General features: G+C 39.0%; 1 protein-coding gene across 2 annotated transcripts in view; it reads right to left on the bottom strand.

Annotated features, from left to right (window-relative positions):
* APBA1 (amyloid beta precursor protein binding family A member 1) overlaps positions 1 to 23,938 on the bottom strand; it is a 76,918-nt gene that overhangs the window by 28,451 nt on the left and 24,529 nt on the right. For both annotated transcript variants that reach the window (XM_064641798.1, XM_064641799.1), the window contains exon 2: positions 6,963 to 8,167. In XM_064641798.1, coding sequence (XP_064497868.1) covers positions 6,963 to 8,114 — 1,152 coding nt within the window. In that variant the 5' untranslated portion in view covers positions 8,115 to 8,167. The remainder of the gene's footprint in view (positions 1 to 6,962; positions 8,168 to 23,938) is intronic.

Raw genomic sequence — 23,938 nt, 5'->3', positions numbered from 1 at the left:
CCAACGCTTGAACACTTCCAGGGATGCAGCATCCACAGCTGCTCTGGGCAAACTGTGCCAGTGCCTCATCACTCTCACAGTAAATAACTTTTTCCTTATATTTAATCTAAATCTACTCTCTGACAATTTGAAGCCATTCCCCTTGTCTATCACTGCATGCCCTTGTAAAACGTCCCTCTCCCAGCCCTCAGTACTCTTTAGGTACTGAGAAGCTGCAGTAAGGTCTCCCCAGAGTCTTCTCTTCTCCACTCCAACTCTCTCAGGCTGTGTTCATGGAAGTGCTCCAGCCCTCTGATCATCTCCATGGCCACCCTCTAAACTCACTCTAGCAGGTCCACATCCTCCTTATGTCACGGTTCCCAGAACTGGAATCATTACTCCAGGTGGGGTCTCATAAGAGCGGAATAGAGAGGCAAAATCACTTCCCTCGACCTGCTGGCCACACTGCTTTTGATGCAGCCCAGGATATCGTTGGCTTTCTGGGCTTCAAATACAGCTTATGTTCAATCTTTCACTCCCCAGTATCCTCAAGTCCTTTTCTGCAGGGCAGCCCTCAATGAGTTTTTTCTCCCAGTTTGTATTTGTGTTTGGGATTGCCCCAACCCAGGTGTAGGACCTTGAATCTGGCTTTATTGAACTTCATGAGGTTCTCACATATCTCCTTCTCAGGCCTGTCCAGGTCCCTCTGGATAGTATCCCTTCCCTTTCTTCAGCAAAATTCACTGAAGGTACAAAACCAGAGATTTTCATCTAAGCAATGACTCTGTACCTCTGTCAAAGTCTTTGAAGAAAAATTCCTACCTGTTACTGTTATATTACTGTCTCAAATACAAAATAAAAGTACAGCTAGGACATGTAGAAGTTTAGATCTGACACAGAAAAGTTCAAGGGAGCAAACTATAAACATAACCAACAATAAATGTAACTGAGCCTGTTAGGGCAAGATAGCCCTTTATTTTGCCCATTTAAAAGAATCTCTTGACCACATGAGTCAGTAGCAGTAACCATGCAGTACCCCAGTCACACTTTTTGAGCTGGTAACTTCTCTTTGAATAAAATCTTAGGCTGTATGGACTCTGATTGTCCATCAGGTCACATATACACGCTTTGTAGGTAAGGTCTGTCCAGCACCATGCATGCTGGATGGAAGACTGGCAGCACAGCAGGGCTCCTGGCAGCTGGTTGAGCACTGGATGTTTCTCTTCTCTTGAGTATGGACTTCCTTAGCTGTACTTCCACTTGAACTTCCAGTAACAATGCAGTTTTATGCATCAGTTTGAAAAAAATCAGTGTAGATCTCTCCTGTGTTTTCAAAGGTTCTAGTTTGATCTCTCCTGTGGTTCTAGTTTTCAACAGCACAGAAAAACCCTTGAAATTACTTTCATCTTTCAATAATTAAAAAAACCTAAAAACCAAAAAAATATTCAAGAGGTTATGTATCCAGTGCTCAATATAATTTAAAAGCCTGTAACTCATCTGGGAGTGTTTGTCCTCAAGCAGACTAATTGATAAATTTAAGCTTTCTTCTGTGTAACTGATGAATAAAACTCTTTTGTATTGGTTTGGTTTTTTAATGACTTTTGGTTTCAGGCTTTTGAAACTTTTTTTCCATGTAAACTTAAATCTGTGGTCTCATGTAGATGACAGAAAGGTGACCTGTAGTCTGTGTGCTCAATCAACAGTCTCAAAAGGTCTGCTCAGAAAAAACCCCAAACAATAGACTATCACTATAAGCTCATCTTTACTTCATTCTTTCCTTTCTCTTTTCCCCCCCTCTTAGTTCATCTATTACTGAAGCGTGCTTAATTATTTAGAAAACTTCTCTATGGCCTTTTTAATAATACATTACTCCTGCTGTGGAAAAAGTGAAGCAAATTCATCTCCATGCAAACACTTCACTTCTGGAGTCATAAGAACTGAGAAAATCCAGCAATTGAGAACTCAAAGGTTGAAATAAAACATATGTAACCAAAAACAACAGAGAAGCAAAACAATGCAGCTCAGTTCTGTTCTATCTGGAAGTCTTGTCTTTAGCTCTAAATTTCTACTTCACAAATCTAAACCACCCATGTATGTGGTTTTATTTTATATTAGGGTTTATTCTTTATATTAGGGTTTATTCTATCATCATACCACCTCCAGTGCCTGCAAAGGAACAGAGACTGTGAACACCAGTGACCAGGGCTTTGCAAAACTGAAGTCTTGGCATGCAGAACAAACCATGCCCTGCAGGTCAGCAAAACTCAGCTTTCAGATCTACAGCCCCACAGATAACAGACCTCAGAAAAAGGTCATGGTGTCTTGTTCTTAAATGCCCTCCAAACCACTGTTTCCTCCTGATTATGGCAGAAGTGAAGAAGGCAGCCTGCTTCTATTGTCTTTAAATCACAGCCCAAAAAATTCTACTCAAGTTTTTGTACCTTTCAGTGCTTTTCTTATCAGGACTCTGTACTTCCATAACTAAGCAAGCCGCTCTTCTCAAAGCCCTACAACATTTGAAAGCCATGCAGTTTAAATACCAGAATATTTCATTGCATTTTGAATTATCTGCTATGCAAAACTACACTCTTTTCCACTTGAAAATGTTTCATTCTCAAGTCCAGATCATGCATTGCATGTCTTCTATTTAAACCTTTAAACACCACAATTTCTGTGCTTGGCTAGGTGCATTCACTGCAAGTTTCCAGTGGAGAATCTGACAGGTAAGAATGATGAGCAAGAGCTGTTTAAATGAGATATGGGCCTTCCCTTCCAATGAGGTAACTGTGCATCTAGAAGAACATATTTTCCTGAAGGATCTCCTACTTCACTGCTCTTGGGCACATGCATACCACAAACTCCATGCTTGAAACTTTTCATAGCTCCACCTACAAACTTTATTCACTGTGGTGTAAAGGCTAAGAGAATTGGGATTGTTTAGCCTGGAAAAGAGAAGGCTTCAGGGTGACCTAATTGCAGCTTTCCAGTACCTGAAGGGAACCTAAAAAAAAATCTGCAGAGGCGTACAAGAGTAAGTAGTGACAGGAAAAGGGGGAATTGCTTGAAACTGAAAGAGGACAGGTCTAGATCATGTATTAGGAAGAAATTATTTCCTGTGAGGGTGGTGAGACACTGAAACAGGTTGCCCAGAGAAGCTGTGAATAGCCCATCCCCAGAAGTGTTCAAGGCCAGGCTGGATGTGGCTCTGAGCAACCTAGTCTAGTGGAACGTGTCCCTGCACATAGCAGGCTTGGAACAAAATCTTTAAGGTCCCTTCCAACCCAAGCCATTCTATGATTCCATGATTCTATGTGTGAACAAAATCTCCCCCATTTCACACTCATAAAACACAACCTAACTGTATTTCCATGGTCTTTCCCATTACAGGTCAGTTTCCTGATGTCACACTTCTTGCAGCTCTAACTGCCATTGTATTTGAAAAAGAGATCCTTGTGAGGCCATATTCAAGTGATGGTCTGCTTTGGTTTAAAAAGTTTCTGGTAAACAGACTTGAGAAAGATATGTCAGTTGTACACATCTCATATGTGTGGCAAACATTAAAAAACCCTCTTACTGCCTTTATTCAAAAGACACTGAGGATTTTTCAGCTTTTATCAAATTCACAACTCCCTTCCCACAAGCTAGATGTCCAGACCATCTCTTATTCAAGAGAAAGCACATGTCACTAAACCAGGGTGCACAAGGCACATAGCAGCTAATACTCTAGATTGTTAACTATTAAACAGGTAGCTCTGTACACTATTTATTTATTCACAGAAGCCAGCTACCTGTCTCCTGCATCACAAGACTACCAGAGTTTACTACAACAGAATAATCCATGGGCTGTGAGAAATTTTCTTCTTCATGTATCTACCAAGCATTTCTTTTGAGGAGAAATACATAGGAATGACTCATATTCCTGGTAGGTTACCTGTGAATAAACCTGAAATCAGGACATCGTAAGTGCAAATGGATAGAGTGATCTGTATCTTTCTTACCATCACAGTCATTGCATGTCTTTCCTAACAGTCCCAAACTATACCCAGCTGCAGGTTAGCAGAATATTTCTGGGTTGTTAGCTTCTCAAAATAGTCTCTGGACACTTCCAATTGGTATTTTACCAAGCATTCTGCTGTGAATGTATCACTCTAATGCTCAGCACTGGGAAGTAAAAGTCACTTTCTTGCAAAAAAAGGCAGAAGTAGTTGTATCTAACGAGTCTCAACTGAAATTTTCTGACTCCCTGGCTTCATTGGTCTCCAGTGGAGAGCTCCTAGATAAATAAAAAGTGACTGCTACTTGGATCTAAAGAGGTCTTATCAGTTTCAATATCATACAATTAAGAACACAAAAGTATTACAAATATTTTCAAGTAAGTTCTATCTCTAAAAGGAAAATTGTTTTGCTAAAAAATATAAGGACAATTTTCAAAGTAGACCTGCAAAATAACTGAAGGTAATAAAAGCATCCAATTTGCATTATTTATCTGCAGCTCCTCGATATTTCTGAGGTAAGAAAATAGTGTCTGCCTAAAGATAAAAACAGTCTTACTTCAAGGTCAGTGTTACAAATCAGAAAGAAAAACATCTTTGGCATATCTGGTTGGCATAAACTAATTGTCCTCTTTTTTCTCAAGAGAGACAGAAATAAAATTTATGATTAGATGAATGGGCTTCACTATATTTTTATTACAATTGACCACTCATGGTCACTTAGTCAAGACAGCCTGTTTTTGCCCAATTTACAGCTACGCAATTCTACAAATGCTTTGTTAAAGAAAGCAGACTGTTCCTGAGTTGCCAACTGAATTAAAGAATCCAGTAAAGCAAATACATACTTCATCTTCAGCGAAAAACAAAATTCCTACACAGACCCAAGTCCCTTCTACGTCTTTCCCTCAATCTGCTATAGATCTTCTTAACTGTTTGCCTAATTCACTTCCTCGCTCCAAGAACACAGATTGTCTGTACATCTACAACCATCATTTATCTTTTCTGTGAGCTATACTGTCATTATAGATCACTGTTTTGATTGCAGCCAGTCCTGAAAATCTAAGGTTCTTATCTGACTTGCTGTGGAAAATATCAAACAAGAAATTAACTTTTGGTGCAAAATGGGAACCCCTGTATCTGTGCAGAGACCAACAGAAACACCTGTTTTGTCGCTGTATCAGCAAACCAGGCTGAGTCGCATCAGCATATCTTAGAACAGTTAAATTCTGCAAAATGCAGATAGATTTTGTAGAGCAGCTGAAGCACCTTCAGGAAGGCCTTGATGCTCTCAGGATCCTCAGCCTAATGTCACAGAGACCATCACTGTACTTGGTGTTACAATCGATCAGGAAGCAATAGGAAGTTCTTCGATCCTCCAAGCAAAGACAACACTTACAAACATAGACAATATGGTAAACAAAATGTATAGCAAAAAGTAATGTGATTGATTTGAAAAAGGGGAGAAAAAGAATTACAGCTTTTGGAATTTTTTTAATAAGTCAAAAATAATTGTGTCCCATAAAGAATAATCTGAGAAGATTTCTTTAGCCCTCATATGACTGCTAATCAACTCTGTAACAGACATAATTTTTAAAATATTAGTAGAAATAACTTTTGCAATATAGGTTTGGTTTTGTAGGTTTTGTTTGTTTGTTTGTTTTGTTGTTTTTGGGTTTTTGTGTGTGTGTGTGTTTTGGGTTTTTTTTAATGTTCAATAAAACTATTAAGAATCAGGAAAACAATTCAAACCTACTTATCACTGTGTTTCCAAAAAAAATTAAATCTAGATGCTATGTCTCAATCAGCTTGCATGTTTTTTCAGCAACTCAAACACCATGCTCCAAAAATCTCTTCCCATTTGTAGAATACTAGTCTTCATAATTTTGAAGGCAGATAAAGAAACCAGAAGCCTGTCATAGAAATACTGGGTATGTGATATTTTTTCACCATCTGAATTCCCTTTGCAATGGCTGAGGTGTTTTAAATAGTTCTGATGCATTCTTAAAGTTACAATAATTCAGTTTAAACCACCAAACAACACATAAAAAGTTCTATTTTTGGTGTTCTTCTCAAAAAAAAACAAGGTCAAAAAAACATTCCACAGCAGTAAAGAGGATAGAGCAAATGTTTGCAGTGCATTTACCCTTTAAGTAATAGCCTAGGAATACATAATAGACTATTTTCAGTCAGTAAATGTAGCCCACCAGCTCTTTTCATATTAGGCATAAATTTAATGCAGTTAGCAGTTGGTTTTGAGTTTATTTTATTAAAAATGCAGAAAATTCATAAAACTTGGAGTACATATTTTCTTATAGACAGCTGGAACCACAATTTGGGAAACAATTCTGATCCAAGTTAATCCTCATGCCAAAAGTACAGGATTTCAGAAGTGCTGATGCTATAAATCCAAATGATGGCCTTTGATGCTCAGGTTGCTGGAGAGTGAACACATTTTACAGTGATAATGTAATATATTGAGGTTCATAACCTATTTCTAGAGCCTGCAAGTGGACATGCAACTTTCCTGGAATATAACTCTGAGCTACAATACCACCATACAGAATATTAATAGATTTCTGACAGAATTGTTGGGATTATGTGACAGAAGATGAAACTTAAAAACCTAGAATTAACAAAAACACACAAGGATAGATAATAGAAAAGAAAGTGTTTGGTAGCTATCCTAAAATACCCCATGGCAGCAAAAAATGTAACAGCACTTGTTTCAGAAAATACAAGTAAAGAGCTCCGTGTAACAAATCCAGTATGCCTGGGGTCAGCAGTGTTTAATAAAGAAAGATTTGGCTACCAGATAACGCACGTGGTTATTTCTCTCGTGCTGTCTAGAGTACAAATTTAAAACAAAGCACCACATACTTTCTCAAGAATGAGACACAGAACAACACATGCACCCTTCTTCACTGTCGTGCATGTCACAATTAAAGGAACGAGGCATACACAATCTGAGAGCCAAAAGCTTTGTATACTCACATCTCCATCTAGTGGTCTCTGGTCGTCAGAATCCCTGGATGGACTGATGTCCTGCCGCATCACCCAGATAGGCTCCTTAGGTTCATCAGGGGTATAAGGAGAACGGATGGTCCTTGTCTTCACTTCCTCAATAGCCTCTTTAATATCCTTGATGGCCAGTGAAATTGCATCTCTCTTTTCCTTGCTGTACCTCTGTACAGATTCTCCTGAGCTGGATGTAACTCGAGAACCAGATGTGAGCTGGCCATTACTTTCATGCCCACCACTGACAAGAGCCTGACCATGCTCCAAACTCTGCTCTGACTCTGGCATGTCTTCAGCTGCCTTGTCTAAGCTCTGGGAGCTCATGCTCTGCTTCACCTCTGCTACAATCTGATCAATGTCCTCCTCCTGTTCATAGCTATCCATTCTTGGGTAGGGTGCGAATTCTGCTTCCTTTTCAGGGCTGTCAGACTCTCCATCCGACCGCTCATCGTAGTGGTGAAGGCGGGCACCAAGTGCCTCCTTACGGTAATTGTCGGCTTCCTCCCTTTCCCGCTCATACTGTTGGATCCCCTCCCTAACATCAAGGTCTGGTGTATCTCCTATTTCCTCATATACATGCTCCTGCAGTCCATAGTCAGCGTAAGCCTCAGCATACTGCTCATCCTCTCCTCGGTGGAAGAGACGATGTGTGTAGACATAACCTGAGTAGGCCGCATTCATGGCTTCCTCGTGCTCAATGGAATGGAAGTGTAAGTGATTGGGCAATGTTCGGTTATGAATGGCCTCGCCATGCTCAGCCTCAGCGTTCTCCGTGTACTCCTCAGACTCCGGCCTGTACTGCACCGCATACGCGCTCTCATCCTCATTCTCCTGCACCCTCTCTGTGTCGTAACTGTCCTCCACTGTGGCTATCACATCCCCTTCTGCAGTATCCGTGTGATTGTGGAAACCACTCTCCGTGCTGGCTGACCGAGCTAACATCCCTTCCTCCTCCTGCCCAGACAGGCCCGCTTGGATGCTGTTTGTGTGCCTTGGGTAGTGAGTCACATACCTCTGCTCCTCTTCCACTTCTGAGTGCTCCAAATCAGCCTCCACTGACTCATTCACTGCTCCATTCGCTGGCTCTTCACTGATCTCCCCCTCAGGTGGTCCAACCAAATGGTTCATGGCAAGTTCTGTAGGGTAGGTCACTTATTCTACTGACATTTTGTCTATCACAGCTGGAAAGAAACAAACAAAAAAATACCTCTGACATTACTCTTAAAAAAAACCTGGAATCAATAAGCAGAAGCAACCCTTCCTTCCCCATAAGACAAACATTTGACTTGGTCAGCTCTGCAGTAAGACAACAGCCAGCACAACAGTATTATCTCCCATGCAAATACCTCCAACAGCAGCAACCAGAAACAATACTCCTAGGGACTGAACTTCTCACTTCTGTGGACAAATTCCTGGTGGAAGAATCATTTCCAAGCAACTCTTGGCAGTGGCATTTCAATGATGCTGGCAGGTGTATATGAGAAAAGCTAACTTTTGCCAGGAGCTCCACCATGGCAGAGATACAACAGAAGTATTTCACCTTTGCTCCAGCACTCTCCCTGTAGCTCACTAACTCAGAGCAAAGGAAAGAGGCTGTAATGTAAAACAACAGATTTAGTCCTGTCACAGGAGCCTGCAATTGCTCAGACACAGGACAGCTATGCATTCGACAATTCTTCAGTGTTTTGGCATCTTAGCTAAGATACCTGAGCTAATCACCCTCTGCACTTTTGAAAAATCAATAGAAATGAAAGTGCGCTCTCAGGTTATCTGAAGCACCTGTTTCTTCTCGCGAGAGAAGCACGTGACAACTAGATAGAACACAGCTATCTTTGTGGAATCTATACATAATCAGTTAAAATGGCTTTTTTCCTAAAACATGGAGAACACTTTACTAATATTCATAAGCATGACACATTGAGACTAGTGAGGCATCTTAGCTTTGCTGACTTCAAGTAAAAAAGATTTCAAGATATAAAATTACCAGAGAGGTCTGCCAATAAGAATAAATATGCAAGGCACAGAAACAGGTTAACTGTAAGAATACAAATTAGCTTCTACAAGTTTCACAGGGCAAGCAGGCCGATCTAGCTCTTAAAGTTTCATTTTTATGTAACGTCTTCAGCTATTTTGAACCTTGCCCTATGTTTTTAAAATGCAGTGTCATGAAAAGGACACACTATATGCTTTTAAGTTCGTGAACCAAACCACATATCCATAAGTAAAATACAGCTCTAGCCTGTGACTTATTGCTAAGTACTAAAGAAAAGGTACCTATTGGAAGACTTCTAACTTGAAGGATCCATAAAAGCATGTGTCAATTACCAACTAAAAAAATTAATGTGAATGTGAAATAGAACTTGAATCAAATCTAGTAAACAGAGGCAGGGAGGCTCAGGTGGCACTTTGCTGACTAAATGAGCTCTGTGCAGAAGAGCTAGTGGGAATAACTTCCTGTGATGAGAAAGCAAAAGTAATTTCAGTTGCCCTCTATTAGAAAAGTTGAGAGGTATGCAAGGCTAGGTGTGAGCCACTTGAACTACACTTCCATGGGAAATCCAAAGGGTACAGCTTCTAGCTCAGTGAACACTTGTTGTCTTTGTTACACCTAATGTTTTAGCCTTATAAACTTAGGAGTTCTAAAAAAAACCCAAAGAACCAAAATCAAAAGAAAGAAACAAACAAACCAAAAGCAAATCCAAACCAAACCAAACCAAACCAAACCACAACAAGAAAACACAGAACCTACAAAACAAACACACAAAACCCCCCAAACAAACAAACAAACCAACCACAACAAACCTAAAATGTATCTTGGCCCTGATTCCAGACAGACTTTTTCATTTTCAGAAACTGCTCATACACAGCTTTCACAAACCTAGTGTGCTGTGTTTAACCTCTAAGACTTGTCTTTCCCATTCTCATCACAATGAAGAAAATATAGTATATAAAAAATGCACTTGTAAAATAATAGCTAATCAATCCCATTAGCTAAGCAGATAAGGATGTTCTACACAACCTAACTGTTTTTCAAAATAACTAAAAAAACCTCAGTTTGCTTTTTCCAGCTAAAGAAGATGTGTTAGTAAAAAGGCTTCCATGACAAGATAAGGTCTTGTCCAAGTCAGACTTTCAAGAAGTTAGAGAGAATGGACATAATAGAAGTGTGTATGCAGGTGTGCACCAGAACTAACAAACCAAACACTCTCCTCCCTGCAGCATATGATATGTTATTCAAGTAAGCAAGAACACTAATATTGGAGAGATTTACATTTTTAGCACACAAAAAAAAAGAGTGAAGATGCCAAGGCATAACAGCCCTTTGAAAAGTCCTTCCCAAGGAGGATTACTATTGAGGAATACATTTGGTGTAGGCAGCTCTGTTTTCAGCTTGCAGCGTGAGATGTAGGTGGAGCTCTGGGTGGCAGGAGCCACAGGCAAGAGCCACGAATTGCCGAGCCTTTGCATAGAAAAGAGCACCAGTAGCACCAGCCAGGTGGATGGACACCGGGAGACACAGCAAGAACTAAAGACTCAGGAACAAGAGTGAGACTTCCATGCACTTGGACTGTCAGGGGATAAAAGCCCAGGGGTTTCTTTGCTAGGGGTCCCTCCTTGGAGGCCCCAGGTCCAACTGTTTGTGTGTTACTGCACCATGAATAAGTGGCTCTATGGAATGAGACATCTGCTGTGGGAAACCTGGGGTCGAACCAGTAAGGAAATCTGGTCTAATTAAGTAAGAATGGGTGGGGAGTCAAGTGGGGACCTCTCAGGTCACTGGAGCCGCCCACTGCAAAGGGGCCTTGGTGCCAGCAGTGAAAGTCTCTGGTGGTGGGAGTGTGACAGTGGTCAGACTGGGAAGTTTTATTAACATTGCCTGCTTTCAACCAAGTCAGTTATAAAATTTCCACTCTTTTGCACGTAGACAGAATTAGGCTAAAGTAGAGGACTGTTTAAAAAATCTGCCTTAAATTTGTTGCATTCAAAGTAGCCCTAACTCACATCTAAGTATCATTGGTCACCCACAGAAAAAGGGTAGTGCTAGTTAAAAGAAATGAAGTTACACATAAACACAAGATTACGATCAATTTTTTGAAATCTTATCACATGCATCCTGACACATCTTTAGCTGAGTTATGTTTTTAGAAAAGAAGGCAAAAAATCAACCACATGAAGATATCTCAAGTCAAATAAGTCAAATTACTCAAGTATCAAATGCCACAATGCTTAAGACAATAAAAGTTCTGATAATGGCTCAAAACATGTCATCCCAATTTAGAATTCTTACTACAAGATTGCAACATCATGCATTCTATGGACAGGCAGCACCATTGACATGTCTAGCTGTGAGAAACAAATTACAAACCATACAAAAATATTGCTAAGTACCATCTAAGAGACCCAGCATTTTCCTTTTGCAAAGTGTAAGTCCAAATTCCCACTTGTAAAATTGTCCTTGGTCGAAGAATTCTCTCAGTTTAATTTCAAATATTGATATCCTAAAATTTTCAAAGTTGTGTCTTTTGAAGTGAGGAGGAGAAAACACTACGCTTTACTTAAAACTTTTTACTGAAAAAGGTTCCTTCTGTTTGCCTTTCCTCCTATAAATTAAATTAAACTAAACTTTTTAATTTTGCAAACAATAAAATATTATTTATTTTTAAATCTAAAAAAAAATTGAATCATTAGAAAATAAGTTTACTTAGAAAATTGTAGATCTGAATAAATGTCCTTAAGTCACCTATGCCCCTGTAAGCTTCAATGAAAAGTAAGCTTCTAAATCAAGAACAGTTATTTTACTGTTTAACAATCAGTAATTTAAAGAACACCTATTAAGACTGAGAAAGAACACAATAATTTAAAGAACACCTATTAAGATTGAGGGTTAGAAGTACTAAATCTCTTTTCATACATGGTAGCTGGAAGACTACTAAAATCCACACCTTTTATTCTCAGCAGCATTTCCCTCAAGCAAATACAAGGTCTGCCTGATTTTTCTCACCAGACCTTCAAAAAGCACTTTATTTCCTGCAAGCAAAAAAAATCAATAACCCACATAAAATGCCACAGACAGAAGAGAATATAAGCAAGAGAGGTCATCCAATCTTGGAAATATAGACACAACACCTATCTGAACAATATTATAGTCTCATATTAATTACCCAGAACAGCAGCTGTGCTCCAGTAATCAAACATATATGAGAAAGTGCTCTGTAAGCACTCTTTCACACAGGACTTGATGTATGACTCTGTCTTCACAATAGAGAAATCAGAGTTTGATTACTACTGCAACTAACTCTTTATTGAAGGTTAAACGACCTTCCTGCCTGTAAAGAAAAAAAAAAATATATCCATATATTTCTCATGCAACATGAAGAAAAAGTTGGAAGTTTCAGAATTTTTCTCTACTACTTCATATTAAAAAAGAAGCATTTAAAGCACCACCAAAGGGCAGACCAACATCTTAGAGCAAGACCACAACATGCATGCCCAGGGCTACTCAGGAAAAGATACATAGTAAGAAAAGGTGAAAGTGTGAGTGATCAGATTCCAATTTGATTTGTTACTTCTTACCCAAGTCCAGATGGATAATTGTTTGGTTTCCAGTATACACAGGTAGAAATAAAATTATTATTATTACTACTATTACTATTATCATTCCAAATAGGACTTTAAAGTTTATTTTATAAGAGCATCATGCATCATATTTCCACAGTTCAATCCTGACTTGAATAAAAGTTCATACTCTTGATATGTCTGTATATTATAATTACTGTCTCAAAACAAAGCTGTGTGCCACGTGGAACCAAGACTATAGACACACACATTTTTTTTCTGTCATATACAGGATAACAGGATAACTCGAGTTAGGAAGGCACCACAGGACGTATCCAGTCCAAACCCTGGCCAGAACACAGCCAGCTTTGAGCTCAGATCAGATTGCTCAGGGCTTTATCCAGTTGGGGCTTGATAACCTCCAAGGCTGGTTATGGCACAGCCTGTATATAGGCCCCGACTCCAGTGCTGGACTGTCCTTGTGAGGAAAACATTTCTTCCTTATAGTTAGTTTCAATTTCCCCTGTTTCAGCATGTCCCAGTTGTCTCCAACACTCCCTCCCACCACAGAATACTGTGAAGAGCCCGCTGCATCCCCTCCATCCCCTGAGCTGTTGTTGGGTGACCCCGAAGCCATCCCTCCTCCCAGCTGAACCAGCCCTGGTCCTGCAGCCTCTCCTTGCAGGGCAAGGGCTCCAGACCCACTGTCTCAGTGGCTTCCCATCATCTCCCTGCAGTGTCATTCCTCTATCAGGGACTCAAGGCAGAGGCAGTACCCAGGTAGGGTCTGGTAGGTGTTGAGCAGAGGGGATGGTCCTCACGCTACCCTGCTCTCAGGATCGTGTCTGTCCCACACTCCCCCAGGTGCTGCTGACCCTTATTTTGCTGTGTGGGCCATGTCCCAGAACTGCTACTTGGCTCCACCAGCCCCAGCCTGTATCCTTGCGAGGGGTATTTACTACTTTTTTTTTATTTTCATTAATTATTTCACTTATAAGAAGCATAACTGTTTCCTCTTATTTTGCAGAACTTTCACAAGAGAAAATTGAGTATGGCAGTTGAGTGTGTGAACAAAGAGTTTAGTCTTCCCTAAAAAACTTCAGCCATACTTACCCATGTCTTCCATGAAAAAATAGCTATTCTTTGAACATATTTACCCATAACTCCAAATCTATAAATTTACCCATAACACTAGAAGCACAGAGACCTCTGTCTGGATTTTCAAAGGCATCTCACCTCAAGTGCAAGTTTTCTTGGCACGCTCTCTGAAGAATTTCACAAAAAAACCTCTGTTTTTCCAAACTTCAGCAATGCACCAGTGTTTCACTCCTACAGAACTTAACAAGACATATGAACATAAGCTACCTCTCAAAAATCCAATACATATGTCTTTGAGACACATCTTCAATCTTTTTTTTTTTTCTTTAAAAAGCCTCTGTGGTATGAAATTGCTGAGAATTTAACAGCATATGCAATGCCCACTTAGAGTTCTCCATTTCTCCTGTGTTAGATACCTTTCAAACACATTTAACTTTTCTCCCTTTCCAATTCACATCTTTTCAGCAAATATGCAGCTGTCAGGAAAACCAAGTTAAACAAGAGACAATAAAGTCCAGCTAGTTAAGTCTGTTAGTTTCATCAGCTTCTTTCAGCTGAGACAAGTGAGTCACAGAATACTGTTTCAACTCAATGAAATGGCACAGAGATAGTGCTGAAAGCCCCACAACTTCTTAGATTCTGTCACACAATCAGTAAACATATTCTGAGGCGCTCCTTATTACTTGAGAGCTTCAAGCTAAGGATAATCCCTCATGAAAAGCAATTATGGTTCAGACAACACAGAATTAAAAGACCGGATTCTCCTTTATTTCCTTTTATTTCACAAGTTTCAAAGTAGCTATACCTGAGTCAAGCTGAAAAACTGGGACAGATGGCATACAGAACTTGCTTGCCTTTCATAGTGTAACATATATTTAAAAATGTACCACTGGCTGGCAACTGTAACACCCAGCTACTGAAAACACCAGAATATACAATTCCCCCAACCCTCCAACCTATTTTATACTAGAAAAAAAGGAAACCCTCAAAACAGACAACTCTTATTTCAATTTTTATTTTTATTAGACTTACGCTTTACTACACGGTTTTTGACAAATGACTTTTCCAAGCCTTTCTAGAAGAAAGTCATTGTTAAAGACAACAAGGAAGATGTGGAGGTATTATTCAGAGTGGGGAAGAATGAGCCAGACTGAGAGATGAGGTAACTAAAATTCCCAAATACTTGATCACAGTAAGCATATCAGCTCTTCTCCATCCACTTCCCACCATTCAAAACAACTGAATTAACACTTTCTAACTACCATAAAATAAGCTCCTTTTCAAGGACCTGATGTATGCCTGGACTACATGACTGAGAAGAAGGTTTTAAGTATTGGCTAGTTTGTATCGTATTTCAGAGTGACAGCAGGATATCAGGGCCTGTATCTGCTTCCATTCACAGAATTTAGTAAGAGCATGTAAGGGTAGTAGGTTAGCAAAAAACTCATGAAGGAAGAGTGAAATCGCACAAGCGAAGATATTTGATTTAAAGTCACATATGTAATCACAAGAAAAGTTATGGGGGGAAAAAAAAAAGAAAAAAAGAAGAAAACCTTAATGGTTTCAACCTGCAACATTCCTGGTTAAATGCTACTTCAGTAGATTCAATCTTGCAGGCACATAACAGGGGGGAAAAAACTTCACAAAAAAACAAGAACTATGGCACAAAATGACAGATGCGAAGGAGGAGGAGGTAGGAATGCATAGATGTAGTTTACAGTAGATTAAAATTATCTTTTTTTCTCCTCCTTACATGGACAGATTTCTATTCTATTTTCTGTTACCATTTTAGCCTACAAAATAAGACCAATCTCATCTCCAACTAACTAACTCCAACTAACTAATCTCCAACTTCTACTAACACTTGCAGATCATTTTACTAGTTCTATTTCAAGGACAAGCTGCAGATTTAGTCCACATTCAAAACAAAACAAAACAAAATCTAAACTGCATGGTCCAGCTTATGAGTTTCCAAAGGCTTGAAGGAAAACTAATCTGTCACTTGCATTTTCTCACAAACTGGCAGCTGTGTTACAGTGTCCTACTGTAAACACAGCCCCACAGTCCTCCTCAAAACCACATGGAAGGATGTGACACATTTACTTCCAAGTACAGTTCTGAGTGATTAGGTAAAAAATTCTCAAGGACATCTTCCACCGTTATGACCTTTCTGAAATGTTGTGACCACTTTTCAGCACTACAGCACATGCAGCACTAGGCACTACACACCAGACTTTCATTTGCAGGAGGCCTGTCTGGCTAGACCAGCACCTACAGGCACTTGACTGGCCCGACCAGACACGTCTGCCTGTTTCAGGCTCCCCAACAGAATTTTTTTTCTAGCTCGAAACATTAACAATTTCTGCGCCTTCAGTGACTTTGGAAGCAAGATACAGCCTGTGCTACTCCCCAGAGCTGACAAGAAAAGGGTTAGGGAGGACCCTAACCTCACTTCTCTATGCACTGAGGAAGATCTTGACTGAGACCATTTTTCAGCACAAGCACATTCCCGTTAGTGGAACTAGCAGCTCCAAGACGACTACACGTGAAATCTGTTCCCCAGCCACAATTAAACCCTAATGAAGGCTGGCATTCCTCCACATCTGCAGCTTGGAACATAACTTGAAGAGTATTAGCAATTGCACTGTACCCAGTTCAGGGTACTCACGTGTCTCTCAAATGGCAGCTTGCTCAGAAATCACAGGCTGAGCAGGGAAATGGGAGCAATGCCTGTCTGCAGCCACTGGAGTCCCATCAGGGTAAGGAAAAAAACCCATCTGCTGACGCTAATTAAGATCACACAATACTGCCAGATCATAAAAATCAAAAGCAGATGCATTCTATCAAAGCCACAAAGCTTTCCATACACTTGCCAGTCTCTGTGCACTAGGAAAACAAACTGACCAGAACAGAGCTACACAGGAGAGAGTTCAGAATAAAACAAAGAAAATTAAGGGGAGTCACCCAAACACACTTTTCACATCCCTATGCAACATTTACATCCACACAGACCAGTCCCAGACAAGTAAATTATACAGACAATAGGTAAAAAGGGTATAGTGTAACAGCATTTAAAGATGCAGTGGTAAGGAAAACTTAAATAAATTTAAAATTTTCTAAACACATGTAAGGTGGCAGAGTACCTCCCCTGAAGTGCTTTTGTCTCCCTTCCAAATAGAACTGACATTTAAAAAAATTCAGATGGCTCACATTTCTGTAAAAGTAGGTAATTTTGTCTTCTCTTTTTAAATAGCAATACTTAGATTCTAGCAGAAAAATATATTCCATTTAAAATATTTTATTGTGCATTCTTAACCTTATAAAATCCTTTTATATTATTAACACATTCAAATGGTGGAATTATAGTAAAGTGGCAGCTAAAAAGGGTGATTGTAAGGTAAAACACATTTTGCATGTGGAAGAACTTACAAGAAGAACAGTACAATCCTGAAGTGTTTCAAATAATTAAAACATATAGGTATAAATATGTTAACATTTTTCACCTTTTTGCTTGCAGACAGTCTGACTGTCAATGGCTCCTTTCACTTATTTTCAGAAGTTATTATTAAGGCAACGTATTTCAAAGACACTGATAACTCTTTCTCTCTAGGAAACAAATGCCCTAATTATTTTGCTTTATTATGTTTTATAAAGAGAAGATAAGAAGTCTCTTAAACGTTCCATGAAACCTAGATAAGGGGGATTCTATATTCTGGAGATTATATATTCTGAAATTATTCTGGTTTATTCTTTTATTCCTTTTCAAGGAAAGACCACTCCTCCTACAACAGAATGTTTTTTTCTTCTGATATCCAAGCTTAAGTGTGGTATTTAAATCAAATTAAATACCATGCTGTTCTGGTCTCCACTATCCATCAGGCAAAGAAACAGTTTGGACCTCTCTTCAAATATCTGAGCTTTGTATACGTGACCTAACAAGAATTCAGATGCTTATTTTGCTAATTTCCATTTCCTTTGCTCTATTACAGCATCCTTTTGGCTTTAATTTCTTAAATTCAGGGAAAAAAATACTGAGGCCGTGATCTGTCTCATAAAAATATGCTTTAAAATGAAGGTAGGAAGTCAATGAATTTACCATAAACATGGAAGTGGATTTAAAAAGCAATTAAAATAATAAAGAACTATATATTTTTCATGGCTTTGGAGGTTGCTACAGGATTATGTTAGGATTACCACTTTACTACAGAATTCAATACTGTTTCAACTCAGTCAGGCAGATGGCTTCTGTCGGTATTAATTTTCATGGACTTCTCTGGACAAGTAATTTTTTAGCTCTAGAAAAGTTGTAAAGCCCATGCTGATCAGTAAATCCAACCTCCTGAAAAGCATAAACCATTATGATCCCTTAAACTCTTGCTTGCTTGAACTGCAGCATAAACCACTGAGACAGACCTGCAATTTTTAAAATTTGTCAATCCACAATATTCTTTCCATTATCCTACGTGAGATGTTAAGTTACCATGCTACAAGTACCTAGACATTCACTTTACCTTTTAAAATATTAGCACAACATACACTTCCTTAGTCTTCTGGGACTCTGGCATAAGACTTACTAAAAAGTAAGAGTCCAAAATGCTCTTCTGGCACACCCTGCTAAGGACGTGAAATTAGTCACCTGAATAGAACACCTTTTACGTACAAACACAGCTGGTCAACAGTAGAAATTTCACATAACCAAGTCTCAAGACTTTTAAACAGGCCAGTTTTCTACAGACAGTTACTTGTGCAGATCATGAGCTCAAATACATACCATCCAAGCTCTGGGATCTGAAGTGACTCACTGCAAGCTGATGTTTCAAAATTTTAATTAAAGCCTACATGATTAAAAAAATCACCATCAGTTCTGAGAAAATACTGATGGCTCTTTCAGGTCAGGGTTTTGGCTTTTCTAGAAGTCTCTGAATTCCTACCTTCCAATTCTCATCAATTCTAGGGAAAAAAAAAAGGCAAAAAAGGGAACAGAGAGGAAGCGGAAGAGCACAAAAAAAAATCTGTAGTTTGTAACAGTGAATAGATGGTCATGTACACTTGTCAGAGATAGTTTCTCAGAGTGGGTCTATCTGTGTTTCAGTTTGGATCTGAAGTACACTTCTGAAGGGCAACTTCTGATGGTCCCTACACACTGCACTTCAGTGCACATTGTGGAGCAGCCTTGGAGGTCACATAATGGATTTCTTTCAAACAATCATCAATTGGCAGAAAAGAGATTTTGAGCTAAGAAAAGCAGATGGATAGCTGCAAAATAGATAAACATAACTAACAGCAAAAACCTAACAGAAAAAAAAAGATCACTGTAGCGACAGAAAAACTGATATATTACAAAAAAAAGAACACAGAAAACCCCTTTCCTTCCTGAAGGCTGAAACAAACTAAAAACCAAACCCACAAACCATCATCCAAATAAGTCTTTGTACTATGATATATAATTCTGCATGGTTTAGGAATAATAAAAGTAATCATAGTTCAGGTAACCAAGCATGCTGAGAAGCCAAAATAAAGATTTATTTTACAGCTTATAGGAATAACAACATGCAGACAAATATTTAAAGGGCTCATCCAGGAAACCTGAACATTACAATGAAAAAAAAAAATCAACAAGTTAAGGCCCAAAAAAGAAGAATCAGCAAGCTCAAGATCGATAATCCATACCTACTGCAAAGAACTAAGCCACTGAAAAACAGTAAAGGAGAATAAGCAAGAGGGAATTTGTTGGGACCACACAGGGAACAACAGCACTTGAGTGATTATAAAACATCAGCCAAAGGCTGCTAAGCAGCAACAATATAGACAACTCCCTTGGCTGGCAGCTATAGCAAGTTCAGCCAAGCCCCATTCCCATACATTCCCCATGTCCCAGAGGGGTTGGCTTTGCCAGTATCAGGCTCTGTAGCATCATGGTCCACATCTTCCTCACCTCAGCCCTGTTTCTGTGTATTAGAAAATGCAGCTGTAGCTCTAACTCTTTGCTACCTGCTTTGCCCAGAGGAATCTGAACTCCTGAAAATAACAGTATTAAAGAAATATGGAAACAAACTGCTTCTGTTCTCACCCCTCATCCCTCCAAATAATTATTTTGGCCGTATGCCAGAAGATTCTTCCTGTGCATGTACATGTATGGGGAAAGACTGGTCCCTTCTGCAAGAGCTCAGCCCGGCACCAGGGACAGCACAAATCCACATCCAGACCAAGGCCTGCAGCACCAGCTGGTGCTGGGGCACTGCCAACCACAAACCCAAGCACTCCGATGACGGTATCAGAGGACCATCTGCCAGCACATTAGCTTCCCCAGGTTTCCTACCGAGGGTGGGGGGTTGTGGTATTTTTTTTAATAAATCATACTTCTTAGCCTTTTTGTCCCAAGGCCTGCATTTCTCCTCTCACCTCACAAAAAGACCCTGCCCAGAAATTGCACTGGTGTCTTCTGGCAAATCCTAAACTACCCACCCTCCATCCCCTAAGTAAACCCAAGGCTACTAGAGCTCTTCAGGTGCACACTGTCTCAACTGGTTGTAGGTTCCAAGCTTCCCAGTAGAAACACTAGCAAATCTGAGTCATAATTGCAGAAGAAACTACCTTGCTTTACCCTCCTGAGGTAACTACTGTAGCTGTTCTGTCTGGGGTGCAGTGCCAAGGTGCGGTGCAGTGCCCCTCCCCAGGGGAGAGGAGGTAGAAGAGTCAGAAAAGAAGGAGTGAAGTTGAGCATGGGAAAAAGTGAGGGAGGAGAGTAAAGAGAGTGTGTTTAGTTTTTGTTCTTGTTTATCACTATGCAGCTCTATTTTAATTGGCAATAAATTAATCTGCCCTAAAGCAAGTCTGTTTTGCCCATGACAGCAACTGAGAATTCATTTCTTTATCTCAGATACAAACTTCCCCATCTTATTTTCTCCCCAGTGTCCTGTTGAGGAAAGGGAGTACGAGAGAGGCAGGGGTGGTGGTGGGGTGGCAGCCAGCCAAGGTCAATCCACCACGTGCTCACTGAAAAGAAAGAATGATTACAAAAGAAATATTAACATATATTCAACTCTAATTAATTCAACATACATATGGGGAGAACCAACTTCACATGAGTAGGTAACCAGGTTCTTCTCTGCAGTCTTCTCAAGTCCAAGCCTTCAAAACTGTTCAATTCAGAAGAAAAAGTACACATAGGTTAGAGATTGCTAACAGGTACACGACTTACAATCATAGGAGGGGGTGGGGAAAATACTAAATTTTTTTTTTTTTTTTAAGTTTCTTCAGTACTAGTAAACACAGGTGGTATTCATAAAAATGCTACAAAAATGTCAATTAAATTGAGACTGAGAGGCATGTTGTTAGTCTTTTTACAATCCTCCAATTGTCTTGGCACTGAAAAGCTCATTTTAGAGACCAATCTGCAGCAATAAATTAAAAAAACCCTCTGAAATCACTTTGCCTAGCTTATTATACAGTAACATCACTGATTTAAATCCTCAAAATTCTTATCTACACTTTCATGTATTTTTCTAAGGGCCAAGTCTTGTCTTCAATAAAATCTAATTGGAGAACACTTTACTTACACTTTCGTATACTTTCAGGTCTAAAGGCAGTTTCTGTCACAAGTCTTCAAAAACAAAGTTTGACAACTTTCTATCCAATGTAGGACTACGAAATAGGCAAAACCATTGTGCTTTTAATAAACAACAATTCAAAAGCAGTACAGATTAGTTGCCATAACTCTTGCAAGTTTTGTGAATGTTCTCTCTTCCACACCATTTTATCATAACTAGGTAAAAATACTTCTTTGCTGTTTTTTAACAGGAAGTTTTTCTAGATTTTCTGATGCAGCAAAACCCAAATACCATGATCTTTAGTACTCTCAAAATCTTTTGGGGCTGCTCTATGAAACTTGTTACCTTCAGCTGCCTCAGATGGCAACATATGGTATTACCTTAATAGAATTAGAAAAAGAAGTCAAAAGGTCAAATAACTTTCAGAATTCAAAATCAAGTAATTTTAAGCCCAGATTTATCCTTTCCTTCTATGAGATTTGCAATGCTTTATATCAGTTAAGTAAACTGCTGAATGGCAGGCATCATACACTGTGCTAAAAACAGACATCATTAGCAATATAGACACTTATTAATTTCTTACTGACAGGATTTTTTAAAAATAGACTCCATTACTGGGAATACCTGACTTCATCACTAAAAATATTACAGATGTTATTTCTGTCCTAAGAAGTTAATATTGATAAAACTAACAAATTGCATTGAAGTTAACTTGCTGACTACTGAGTTAAAGTTTTTTGACATCTCTAGAGCTACACATAGAATTCCATATAAGTCCAAAATCCTGAATTCAGTTCAGTTTTTCTTGTAAGGAATATCAGATTATATGAAGTGCCAAGCTGATGTCCAAATCTGATGAACTATTCAACAATGCCCTAATTAAGCTAAATGATGTATTATATCTGACTTTTGATGTAAAAATATCTTTTTTTGCAAACCAATTTGAAGTTTGAAAAGGGCAACGAGTTTAATAAGAATTATTTTCATGTAATTTGTTAGGTCATGTTTGAAGTGTCTTTTTTAACAGGATAAAGAATCACTGGTGCATCTTGCAAATCACTGAAATATTCATGCAACTGAAGCAAACAGTCTCCTTGACTAAAACCCACATACTTGTCCTTATTCCAATATGTGATATCTGGTGCACTGAGGTTAAGTCAGTATATAAAATTCTCAGAAATAAGTGCTACCCAGTTTGCAAGAGGAAATCAGTTTCTCCTTCAAATGCATTCCTAAACAGTTCTCTACATTTATTTAAACAACAAGAGGGAACTATTCTGTGACCATGCATTATTTCGGTAAGAGGAAAAGCAAATAACAAAACCAACCAATCAAAGCACTTCCTAAAAGCTTCAGTTGGTAAAATAAGGCTTCTCATACACCTCAGAGTAATATCATAGTAACTCTTGCACCAAATAGACTGACAGATACTGGCATATGATTCTGCCTTCAAATATCTCACTGCAGAAATTTGTTTCAGGCCTCTGCAATCCAAGCAGGTGAACAAAAAAAAAGAAACCATAACAACCACCCAGTTAAATCCACATCTTGCAAAACTTTTTGGCCCTATACGTGCACATTAGTGATTTGCAGATTTCACAGCAGAAAGCTTTTCTTGCTTATTAAAACAATTATAGGCATCTTTACAGCAAGAAAACCAAAAGATTCAGCTCTACGTCTTTCACCAAGATCCTACATTATTTCCTAGCAAATTAAACAGAAAGATTTCAGTAAGAAATGGATTGCACACAAAGGAAATTGTGAACAAGAAGTCAATGTGGAGCACACAGCCTCACAATAGCTAAGGCCCTATTAAGGAACTGTGACACCCCACAGCAAAAATGTGAAAAACAGGTTACCCTGCTGCTCTGGCACATGCCCCAGCACAGATGGTAAGAACCTCGTCATGATGAATTGGATCTAGGTAGAGATCGAAAGGAGAATAATTATATCCAGTAATTGAAAAACTTAAACCAAATCCAAGAAATCTAAGCTGGTAATAATACATGAATTTTGGGCTGTGAATCCGCCCACACGGAAATAATCCTGTTGATAATACTGCATAAGGCTTATGTTGCCCAGAGAACAACAGGAATCGTGAAATCTGAGTACGGATGTAGCAAAACTGGGACCAATTTAAGAAAAGTAATTATGAGAGGGCTGTTTCCTTGTGAAAAGTTTTGACAGAGACAAGGAGGTGCAAGGCTTTTGAAAAGCTCAGCCCAAACTCAGAGGAAAGAAAGACTAAAGGAGCAAATGCCAGATCAAGTGGAGAAAAAAAGGAAGGTGGGTCTTCCAACAGTAGTTGTGTGGATAACTATAGATGGTAGTCATGCTGACATGTGGATTCAAGTCCACAAGAAGGCTGGAAGAAAATCCTTTGGAACACATGCTGGACTCTCAACCATGTTTTTGTTCTTAAGATTTTTATTCTTTTTTTTGGCTGGGGGGAGGCAGGCATGTGTGTAGGCAGGAAATTGATTTCCACCTCAGTACTTAGAAAACTGTAATTTAATAATAACCACATGTGATTCCTTAGAATCTGCACTCTGTATCATTACAGAATTGTAAAAGGGTATATTTGACTGCATGGAGTAGAGATTATTTTGCACAGACTATTTTGCTGCTCTATTTCCTCTTTGAGTGTTCATTAATCAATAAACATCTTATTAGTTCACATCTAAGTCTCAAATCTCCATTCTAAATGCAGGAGTGTCAAACCTTGGCAGTAACAGAAATGTATCCACA

This window comes from Pseudopipra pipra, chromosome Z (assembly GCF_036250125.1).
Source record: "Pseudopipra pipra isolate bDixPip1 chromosome Z, bDixPip1.hap1, whole genome shotgun sequence".
Taxonomy (NCBI): Eukaryota; Metazoa; Chordata; class Aves; order Passeriformes; family Pipridae; genus Pseudopipra; species Pseudopipra pipra.
The sequence above is the reverse complement of the archived record's forward strand: the minus strand, read 5'-3'. Positions and strand labels throughout refer to the sequence as shown.